This window comes from Penaeus vannamei, chromosome 14 (genome assembly GCF_042767895.1).
Source record: "Penaeus vannamei isolate JL-2024 chromosome 14, ASM4276789v1, whole genome shotgun sequence".
Classification (NCBI taxonomy): domain Eukaryota; kingdom Metazoa; phylum Arthropoda; class Malacostraca; order Decapoda; family Penaeidae; genus Penaeus; species Penaeus vannamei.
The window spans coordinates 6401471-6413970 of record NC_091562.1 but is presented as its reverse complement, the minus strand read 5'-3'; the positions used below and the strand labels follow the sequence as shown (position 1 = coordinate 6413970).

Here is a 12500-nt window from a genome sequence, read left to right as displayed (position 1 = left end):
AACAGCCATGATTAAAATAATCACATTAATCTACTGTAAGAACACCATGAGGAATAACCTCTTGTGCAGGTACAATTCATACAACCCTTACTTCTTTACCGGAAACTAAACAAACCAAAGCCATGTCACAGGAAACATAAAAGTCACCAAGACCTTTTTATGTAACCCTCATCCATAACTACAGCCGTTAAAAAAGTGAAAAAAGCAAGTAAGAAAGTTAGTACCAAACATTTTTATCACAGACCCAGGAATTATCAGAAGACTGAGCAGTCATGAAGCATATCATTCATGAACAGGTCTCCATGTTTCTATGGTGTGATTCTGATCTCTAAGTTAACGCAAACTATAGTGGCTTAGCTCTTTACATACAGCACCTATGCCTATAAACCACATGCTGAAAATTAATAAATGAAAAAAAGGAAATAGCTTGTACATTTCCTATTTGGTTCTATTATAACTGTGTTTATGAAAATTGTAAAAATGCTCTTCTTTTACTAAACTATTAAGAGATCTGTACAGTCTCCTGTTATCACTCTGTCTTAAGTACAGTGACTCATCTAAAGATAAAATTTTGATGAAGCAAAGATCTTTTTCAAATAATGACTAGTAAGACTTCAATACTGTATCAGGAGACATAATATAAGGAAAATGTTCTGAGCAAGTGGTTTACAATACACAAGTTTTCCCTACTCTGTTTATTAAATAAATCATGCAATCCTTATTATCTATTAATGGCACAATAGTCTCCTGGCTTTTAAATCTGGCTCTCACTGCTAATCTGATAATGAAAAGGAGAGATGGAAATACAATTTCAAAGGGAGATCCAACAATATTTCACATCTAGCAACCTTTTTTCATGCAATGCTCCTTTCACGAAAATAACTGGATTACAATTCTGTTACCTATAGATGCTTGGAATGCTAAGAGCACGTAATTTGGAATTTTTATAAAAGCCTTGTAAGAGAAAAGACGTAAAGAGGTGAGAGAGGATTGGATAGGGTAAATCACTGGTACCAGTACAAAGTTCCATAACACCATTCCAACAGGGAAGCCTTGGGAACACTTCTAGATTGTGCGTATTATTCACCCAGTCACCTTGACAGCCTCAATGCTGTTATGGGCAACAAACCATGAGGGGTACGTGACAAAGTATCACTGGTAAATCACAAAAATCAAACATCATACTGAATTCCTATATCTAATGCATAATACTTTACTCTAATTGTCATCTCCATGAAGTAACCCTAGACAGTACAGCTTTGGTTGTTGGAAAGAAAAGCTAGTCACCTTTTGCTCCAAGTTACTGGGAATGCCTACAATGACCAATCATATATATGAAAAAGAAAGGGGGCAGCAAAAACAAACCTAAAAAAGGCTTATATGATAAATCCTATTGTCACTGAATGCCTGAGCACACAATTCCATTTATGGATATGCTATATAGTTATATAACCACACTTACCTACAGAAATGTTAGTTATTGTTGATGCTTACCAAACTATCAAGGCCCTCAACACAGGCACAATTTGGCCATAATATACGATGACTTCAAAAAATACATAAATTCATTTAATTTTCTATATTTTCTCCATGCTTCAAACATTCATTATAGTAATATAAAACAGGCCAAAAATCTCATTTATTCCCTGATTGAACAATACAATCCACTCTTAATCTTCCTTCCATTCTACGTGTTGTTCACTGCCTTACACCTTCTGCCAGTGTTCAGTTCCAATCTTTCTTGATGTCAAAGGACCACTCCCACTTCAGGTGTTCATTGCCATCATCATCGGTGAAGAGGGACTTGACTGTGTAATGCCCACGTGCAATAAGACCCGAGGGGGCATCTTCCATGGGTGTCGTGTAGGATTGAATTTCTTCCTTAGGAGCATACGATCCAACCATGTGTGTCATTTTGTCCACTGTGGGTATCAAGAAAATAGTATCATTATGCAATACAGCTGCATATAATTATTCAGCGAGAAGTGAGGACAAACAAGGAAAGTTGAATCTTTATGCCAACTTCTAAGGTTTACATTCTTTTCTACTTACCAGCAATGCCCTTCCTATAGCTTCGCTGGATGTATTTCAGTCCAGTCACAATTTCTCGCTGCACATGAAATTCAATGCGAATCCTGTAGCTAATGCCCTCCTGTAAATAAAAAGGACCAATGAATCTTATCACAATCCAATTAAAGCAGTGCTTGCTTGCAGCACAAGGAAAAAATCAGCATTAAAATAGACATATTTGCTTTCCTACACAAAAATAAACAATAAGAACTGAAAGAAAGAGAAACTGCCGGAGAAAGAGTTAGAGACACAGCAATGGAGAGACATATGGGCAGAGGCTGACACATAAACATACAGACTGACAGACAGATAAACTGAGGCAGACAGAGTGACTGAGATAGAATAACCAATACAGATAGAAAGAGACATCCAGCCAGCCAGATAGACACAGATAGACAATGATAGTGAAACAGAGACAGACAGACCTTCTACTACTACATACTATATAAATATATACATGTATATACATGTTTTTTTCTGTCTACCAATAATAATAAACACAGACAGATAGATAGCTAAATAGACACGACAGACAGATAGATAGACAAACAGATAGACAGACAGATAGATAGACAAATAGGTAGACAGACAGACAGATACAGGTAAATAGACAGAAAGACAAATACTACTTACCTTTATAGTAAATGGTTTATCCTTAAGAGTATCCAATTGTGTGGTGAGATCAAGCACCATCTCAGGTTGGTCCTCTGCAACCAACACTAACTTCCTGACCAGCACACGTTTTGGGTTACTGGGATCTGGTAAGACATGCAAAATGCTTTTAACATGACAACTTTCCCCAAGTACTTAATGTGTTAGAAGTTTCTGCAAGCAAGAGGCATCATTCTCCAGATATTAAACATTTTGAATTAAATTTAAATAAGGCTTCATTTATTTTCTTTTTCCCTTCATTAACCTTATCAACTGAGCAACCATGAATGTGTAGCATATGTATATGTATGTATGTGGGCTTCTACTTATAAATCTGTATTTGCAAAAATCTACTAAAACTATATATCTATATAAAGTAAATATACATATATCTGTCTATATATCTACATCTATCTATATCTATATATACCTATATCTATCTATATCTATATATACTTGTATATATATCTACATCTATATATACCTATATCTTTATCTATCTATATCTATATCTGTATCTATAACCATACTTATAAACAATCATTTATAATCAAAAGAAATTTATAAAACAAACGCATATTTACATCTTTGACACCAGGTAACTTTTAAGTCACTAGCATTATCTGGCTGGAAACAGACTCACATCAGGGGTTATTGCCATTTTGACCAAGTTTAAGCACGCCATCTGGGGAACTAGGAAAATCAGACAAATTCTACCATACTGTGCATGCAGTGATGATATGTGGGCAATGTTTCACTACCAAGTTTGTTAAATATGAATATGCGGTTATCAAACTGTTCAAAACATTCTGAAGTTAAGTTTGGCAGAGTGTATTTGAAATGAAAGCAATATAGAAGGTTAGGTAGCCAGAGGTGACTGTGACCAGGACTCTGTCTGGATAGTAATATAAGGAAGGCACTGCTCTAACACTCAATTCCCAAGGACTGCCAGTCCCAACTACTTCCTTTGAAAAAAAGAAATGGATATACAGTGAGTTTCCTCATCACTTGCTAGTTCTGCATGTCCAAAAACCTCCTTGATACAATTACAAAAAACCTCCTTGATGATACAATTACAACACTTGTTACATTATGTATCATGCATCAGTCCATTTCTGACAGAGGAATGGCTTGCTGATACTTGAAACTATTCTTTCGTCTCCAATTATTGCCATTCTAGATTGTAAAATGATTCCATACAGATCTCACTAGTTTTTTTTTGTGGGAGAAGGCAATAATTATGTAAAAAATGTTTCCACAACAGAAATTGCAAGAACAGGCCCATATTGTTCACATCGAGAAGCTTCCTTAAGCAGCATTCAGTTATCATTCCCTTGGTCATAAAATAGACGAGTCCTAACATAGGAAATACAAAAATAAATCTGAAACTATTGATTATCTTCTTAGCCCATCCTTCATGCCAGTGATGTCCTATCATATCATACCCTGTCAAGCCTTCTCTAAGTTGTGTTTGCTAAACAGTTGCTATCACATGGTTCTAAATGGTGCAGGTGCTGTGAGTAGTTACACATTATGTGATAAAAAAGTCATCACTTTCTGAATCTGAATTGAAAACATAGGATCATAATCTGCTGAAAGGGGTAACTCATGTAAATCCCCTCCTGCAGCTACAACTTCCCTCCTACATAACAGAAATGAGGACTCTACTTATTGAACTTCTATCAAATAAAAAAAAGGGATTTTGCTTGCAGAAATCATTCACATAATAGTGACAAGTACAGGAAGGTTTAAAAGATATTGCTTTAGGTGTGCAATAACATGACACACAGCAGATGTTAAGTCTTTCACCTGTCAGTAAAAACTGTTAAACATGCAGATATTATGATGTGGTGGGGCACATTTGGTAGATAAATGTATCAGGCAAGAGTAAATTCCCTATCAACATTTTTAAGATATGCTAATAAATATGCCACTGTTTAAGGATCATACTGAATCCATTTCCTTTTCAATATATAAAAAGGAACACACTGTCATACTGGAAAGAAAGCTGCTAAGCTGTTGAGAAACAATAATGGACAGGTTCTGAACTCATAAAAAACTACCTCATATTTAAAAGCAAAAGTAAGTAACTGAAATTTACTAAAACACTCTGGCTCAACCTGCATTATTTCAATAAAAAAATTCATTATGAGACTATGAAGCTGAGACAAAGGTCTCTTTAATACTTTAAAACCTATTCCATGCAATGCTTCAGTGGCTGCAAAGGGTTATTAAAGCAAAAGGGCCACCAGCCAAACAAAATCAATTAATGCCAGAAGGGGATGTATATATGCACTGTCCACTATGGGTTGTTTAAATAATTTCTTTACAGACTATGGCTACAGCAGGTGCACATTGACTCAGGAATAAGGGACTAACCCTACCTTCATCTATTTACACAATTCCCTGAATTTTCAGAAGAAAAATTTGCATTCTAATTACTACCATCATTATTGTGGGGGGCCTTTGTGGAGCAGCAGTAATGCATAAGGCTGGGGACTAGGAGGATCACCCAGAATTTGGGTTCAAACACTGCTCAGGGTGCAAAGTTAGAAGGGGTGTCCACTCGGGGTAACAGTCTCTACCTGCTAAATAAAAGCCATTTGAAAGAAGGCACCATCCTTGCCCTTGCAAGGTTCATAATGATAAAACTTGTATAGCCTATAGGTTTATTTCAATCTAATAAAATACATGTGTACAATGCATACACCTGGCATCATTGGTTACAATGATATTAGTATGAAAAATATAAACTTTCCACGAAATAACAAGGAATGGGCTCAATGGGTCAAGATCCAGGTAATCTTACTGCTTGTTAAGCCATTGGCATGTAAGTAAATTTCTCAAAAGATAGAAAATAAAATGCTAAGTGATGCCAATGGGTAACAAAGAAAAAGAAAACATACATGTGCATTTTAATTTGATATTGTAACCCCTTATTTCTCAAATATCTGATAATGAAAAGAGACCACACAGTCCTTTTTGTGAAGTGTGTCCATGTGCATGTGAATACATCTGAACATACATTCATGAGCATATAAATTTTTATATTCTTTTATCTGTACGTGTAAGGGAATCTACATATGCTTTATGGAAAAAGAAATTATTTCCTCAAAAACCATGCACTCCTTGTTTCCATGCAAAAGATTTACATGAAGCTAACCAAATTATGCTTGGATAGGGAATTACAAAGAGCTAATAAATTTCTCCTTTATTCATACTTTTATCTTGTCATATGGACCCTATTCTGCCATGTTGCTTCAATACTCATTAGCACTCATCATGATACGAAACTCAATGAAATATCAGTGCATCCCGCATTTCTTGATCCCCAAATCAAACACGGTTCTGGTTAGCCAAATGATCTTAACGCACTGCAACCCCTTAAACTCACCCACAACAACAGCGCCACCAGCTGAGCCTCCGAGGAGGGTTTCCTTGTACTTGCGGAGAGACTCGTCGTCCTGGTCCTGGTTGATCATCTCCTCAAGACTCTTCTCTGGCGGAGGCTTGTAGTTTGTCGGCTCCTCCTCCTCCTCCTCGTAAGGCTCGATATTTACATTCTCTTCTTCGGCCATCTTCAGCAATCTGTGAAAAAGGTAAATATTCAGCAAATTGTTATGATGCTGGATAACTTCCAACCTTCTGTGTCCAAAACTTACACTAAAATTCTTGAAGCTGAGTGACTATTTTTTTACAATCTAACTTTACAAATAATGCTGAAAAAGAGAAGAAAATTCACACATTCAAAGTGTTGAAGTAGTAAACCATTCAGATCCTGAACTACTTCCTGGTATATAATTTTTTTTACATTTGCATATGTATACAAGTATGTATACCTATGTATGTATATATGTATATATACATAGATGTATGTATGTATGTATGTATGTATGTATGTATGTATGTATGTATGTATGTATATATGTATGTATATATGTATGTATATATGTATGTATGTATGTATGTATGAAACTATACAAGTATGTATGTATGTATGTATGTATGTATGTATGTATGTATGTATGTATGTATGTATGTATGTATGTATGTATGTATGTACGAAACTATAAAAGTACCTATGTATGTATGTATGCATCTATGTATGTATGCATCTATGTATGTATGCATCTATGTATGTATGCAACTATGTATGTGTGTATCTATGCATGTATGTATGTAGATGTTTGTATGTATATATATGTGCATGTATGTGTAGGTAAAAGTATGTGTATGTATGTGTAGCCATATGTATGCATATGTATGTGTAGCCATATGTATGCATATGTAGCCATATGTATGTGTAGGTATATGTATATATGTATGTGTATGTATGTATGTATGTATGTATGTATGTATGTATGTATGTATGTATGTATGTATGTATGTATGTATGTATATATATATATATGTATGTATATATATATATATGTATGTATATATATATATATATATATATATATATATATATATATATATATATATATATATATGTGTATGTGTATATATGTATGTGTATGTGTATGTATGTATGTGTATGTGTATGTGTATGTGTATGCATATGTATATGTATGTATATGTATGTGTATGTGTATGTACATGCATGTAAGTACATGTACGTATATGTAAGTACATGTACGTATATGTAAATACATGTAAGTACATGTACATATATGTAAGTACATGTAAGTATATGTAAGTGCATGTACGTATATGTAAGTAAATATACGTATATATAAGTGCATGTACGTATATGTATCTACATGTATGTATAAGTATATGTATGTATGCATATGTATTTATGTCTGTATATATAATGTATACATTTGTATACATGAATATGTATGCATGTATATGTATGTATACATAATAAAATGTTTATGCATACATATGTGTACTCATTCTTGTACACACACACTCTCTCTCACTCTCTCACCCACTATCACCCATTCTTACCCTCTCTCACTCTCTCATCCACACTCACATTCACACCCACACTCACATTCACACCCACACTCACATTCACACCCACACTCACATTCACACCCACACTCACTCTCACTCACTCTCACACTCCCTCACTCTCACTCATACTCACACTCACTCTCACTCATACTCACACTCATTCTCACTCATACTCACACTCATTCTCACTCATACTCACACTCATTCTCACACTCACTCACACTCACTCTCACTCACATTCTCACTCACTCTCACACTCACTCACATTCTCACTCACTCTCACACTCACTCACATTCTCACTCACTCTCACACTCACTCTCACACTCACTCTCACACTCACACTCTCACTCACACTCTCACTCACACTCTCACTCACACTCTCACTCACACTCTCACTCACACTCTCACTCACACTCTCACTCACACTCTCACTCACACTCTCACTCACACTCTCACTCACACTCTCACTCACACTCTCACTCACACTCTCACTCACACTCTCACTCACACTCTCACTCACACTCTCACTCACACTCTCACTCACACTCTCACTCACACTCTCACTCACACTCTCACTCACACTCTCACTCACACTCTCACTCACATTCTCACTCACACTCTCACTCACTCACTCACTCTCACTCACTCACTCACTCTCACTCACTCTCACTCACTCTTATAATATTCTATCCTAGTGGTGATGAACTGCATCAATCTTAAAATATCATCCTATTAGGAGCAATCACAGGGCAAGTAACTTCCAATTGAACAATTGCACCGTATCCTCTATAAAGATCAGTGATTATGCGCCTCTTTGGCACCAAACCCTACCTCGACACTTCAGGGAGTTGATGCATCCCCAGTTTTAGAAATTTTAATGAAATAAGAATAATGTAACATTTCCAAATTCCTCAAATAGCAATTCAATCAGCATTACTATTTTAAACTGGCTTTATTTGTTGATAATAGAACAAATTCAGTTTCAAAAAAAAGAAAAATCACCAAATCTGGCTTATCAAATATTTAAAGCACAAAAAAGAGTGATATCCTCCTCACTGTATTAGCATAAGTGTTATTACTAGTCCTATGCAATTTGTTTTTCTTTTTCATCCTATTTCTAACCGTCATTACAAAATATAATGGCCAATACTCAAATCCCGACAAATGGATATTAGAAGAGGAATTCCCTTGCCAGTTAAGAATACCGAGAGAAGTATTCAAGATTCATTACAAATCTTTTATGATATTCCTTCTATTGCTGTTATGAAATCCATTGGCTAAATACTAATAGCAAGGAGGCAAGGATTCTTTATGCTGCATATTCATGTGGGCCGTGCCTACAAGATCATGCATGAAAATCCCTGCCTAGAGCGACACTGCTGTCTTTCGCCCAAGCTAGAGAGAGAAAGATGACAATTACTATGAAGCCCATTACTTGATTCTCTAAACAGTGATTATTACATCCTATTAGATGCAATTGTACTGTAGAAATCAGTAGTATATATTACAACTAACAATGATGCCTCACTAAAATTTTACACATTATCCAGAGAAATGTTTACTTCTCAACAGGGGACCACTGTATGTGTGACTAAGGAGTCTATTAGACTTCTTAGTGGCTGAGCATTCATGGAGTCATCTATGTATAAACAAAATTCACAAAAAATAACATTGGATAGTACATTTACCCGGTGGCAATGGGTTAAGATTTGTAAGTGAGGATTATATCCATTTGCTCTATTACTTGTATTATCTATGCCATTTAGTATCTACAGGTATGTCAAGTTTAACTCATTAAATTCAGATATAGCCTCCGCATAACTTATAAGCATCACTCTTGGAGGAAAGGATCTTGCAGGAGAGTAAATACTATTAGTTTACTCACTGCAGGTATATCATTAAGTTTTACCAACAAACATGTATGTAAAAGTGTGTGTGAACATTGTATACCACATAGCTAACACATAGCTTTACAAGTTACCATGAAATCAATTAATAGGCCCTATCATTGTGAATATTATTACTACAATCATTATTATCATCATTACTATTATGTTAGCAACAATAAGCACAAGTAATGGAAATAAAACCTTTAAAAAAATCAAGAAATTGGATAAATAGGCCTACTTATTGACTCCTTAATAACAAAACTTCTTTTGGAGGAATCACTTAATTTTCATGATATGGAAATATAAAGCTAAGGCAAATTGAAAATGCTATTCTTATAGAGGGCAAAAAGTTGCAGTTGTTGATACACTAATCTGCAGTTGGCTTAGGCTCACAGCCTTCATCAACTTGGTGCTCCCAAGTTTCAGCTCTATTTTGCTGTGCATACTGAGGACACAGTAACCCCATCAACTTCCCAAGAGAGAAATTAGAAATACAGAAAACATAAATTAACCCTGCACTTTATGGTTTACTTTACACAGCATACAATCTGTCTGGAAAAGAGGCTAAAAAGATATTCTAAGCCTATTATCAGGGGCTGTAATCCACAATAACCATGAATCATGTAAAAAACAAGGACCAACTGTTTAGTACCCATAACTCAAGGCAGACCCAATGGATACTTGCCCTTTAGTTTGTCACAGGAGAAATAGATGCCATTTGGCCTTAATTTCAATATGGTAAATCTATGAAAATAATACATGTCACTGATAATAAAGAATGGGGATATATTAGTAAGTGGATTGCACCAGATGTATGCTGTCTTCAGAAAAAAAGTTTCAGCTTCTGGAAATTAATTATAACCTCAATATATCTTTAATTTATTAATTAAGAGTCCATGAGCTTGCTTCCATGCCATTAGCACTCTGCTGACTAGCTAATAAATTGCCACCACATATACTAGCATGGCAGATAGTAAACTTCTTTAGCAGTTCCCTACCCTATCAAGTAAGGAAACAGTCTAACCTCTTTTTAGTAATGATTTCTAAATTGAATGTATTTTCAGGGTTAAAATACAATCATTTAGGTATACTGTAGATATTCAAAAGATACCAAACAATCTTGATTTCATAAGTCCAGGAGTATAGGACAGCATGATGTAAATCATGGAAATTATAAACATGAAATACTACTAAAATCGAAGAACAACAAGCAAACTAATAAGGGAAGTCAAATTTAAAGCATGGAAAGACATAATTACTTCATAATTTTAATATAAAGGTGCCAATATTTTGTCGCTCACAGACTAAGTCACCTTCTTCGCTTATCGGCTAAGTCAATGTAAACAAACCATGTAACTCAAAAGATGGTGCTCAAGAAATTAGTGCGTGTGCTACTATCCATCGTTTGATAGACATTTACGCATAATTTCACATTAATTTTCGATATTTACTCTCCAAATGATATAAAGTACCATTATGTTAATTCATTCAATTCATTTCTCTAATCTATTCACATTTTACTCTCTTCAAGATTTGGTGTGACGTCAGTGTATGGCGCAGTGATACGTCATTGGCAATTGGGTCAGAAGTCGTGTCACTGTGGTTGAGTGTGGTGTTCGAACTGCCACAGTGAGTGTAATGAACCAGTGAAATGGTTTGTCAGTGGTATGATTTATAACAAGAAACAATGTGAGGATAAACAGGGAACTCTAAATTAGTGCAGGATCATAGATTCATCTGGTTGATTAAACCAGGTGTATATTCCTTTTTACATTTGGTTATCACAAGGCAGTTGGCTAGGGAAGCATGGCAGTCGGTTTGGGAAGCACGGAGGTTGGTTTGGGGGCCTAGCCCTGGGTTAGGAAGGTTTTTGGTTCATACGGATATCTATTTATTAGTTTATTTGTTTAGGCTGGGGTTCATTCACTCAATGTAGTGTCGAATCTTCCATGGCTGAATCTTGGCTCGGGTTTTTCATTTTTGCACTTTCTTTTACTTTTTAAATTACCTTCAAATAATCTTAAAAGGGTAATTTTGTGGGAATTTTGGCTCGTCTTTATGAAAACTTAAATTTCATTACAGTTGTCAAATCAAAGCTTGTGTGGGGGACCCCCCCAAACCCTCAATTTCCCACGTGTCCCCCAAAATCGTAGGGGATAGGGGGGGGGGGGGAAATATAAGAAAAAACAAACATTCCATCTCCTCTAGATTTACCAAATATTATTGGCAAGATATGTAAATGAAAGTGAAATCAATTTTTTTCACTTGTGTTTTCCTAATTATACATACCCTGAAGAATGAAAATATACCATAATTTTCTTTATAACAGTGCACAATGAACTTCATTATTTTAACCTTTTATCTTGCTAGAATATGCCACAGAGGCTGCATTAACCATTAAGCAATACATCACAGTCCCAGAGGTAGCAACCAGTCGAAACAGCTGAAAATTTATCTTTATAAGTATATTTACGATGTCTATGCTGACAATTTCCAACATACACAGCATGCTTTCCTGAGATGTCTGAGCCAATTTCTTTACTACAGTTGGTTTTCACAGACAACTAATATATCTGCACTATATATATAAATTGCAAAAAAAATTTAATGCGAGGCAAAAACAGTAAAATAATATACTAGACCCGTTTCCCAAAGTACAGTAGGCCTCTCTGATGTGTTCTCCTATCTCCTCTTTCTCCCATTTCCCTAAAAGAGTTTTATTTTTCATTTTTATACGGTGGCTATGGCAAATTTGCGGCAGCCTAGGCCGTCTGTGCAAACCAAAACTGTCCGCAGACGATCACCCCGCTGTTACTACGGTGCCTGGAGCTTGCATAACGTCTTGGTGTTACCTCGTAGAACACTTACGTTAAAGGAGACTCTCCTAATTACTCAAATATCAATAATGCACCTGGGCGAGGAGG

General features: G+C 35.6%; 1 protein-coding gene across 2 annotated transcripts in view; it reads right to left on the bottom strand.

The window, feature by feature from the left end:
* The window catches only part of RhoGDI (rho GDP-dissociation inhibitor), a 13399-nt gene that overhangs the window by 605 nt on the left and 294 nt on the right, over nt 1-12500 (bottom strand). Inside the window, exons 1-5 of one of the 2 annotated variants that reach the window (XM_027370049.2) lie at nt 12488-12500; nt 6116-6309; nt 2704-2828; nt 2053-2152; nt 1-1922 (exon numbers count right to left, since the gene is read on the bottom strand). The exon at nt 1-1922 is cut by the window's left edge and continues 605 nt beyond it; the exon at nt 12488-12500 is cut by the window's right edge and continues 82 nt beyond it. In XM_027370049.2, coding sequence (XP_027225850.1) covers nt 1726-1922; nt 2053-2152; nt 2704-2828; nt 6116-6309; nt 12488-12500 — 629 coding nt within the window. In that variant the 3' untranslated portion in view covers nt 1-1725. The remainder of the gene's footprint in view (nt 1923-2052; nt 2153-2703; nt 2829-6115; nt 6310-12487) is intronic. The other variant, XM_027370051.2, reaches the window with a different exon arrangement.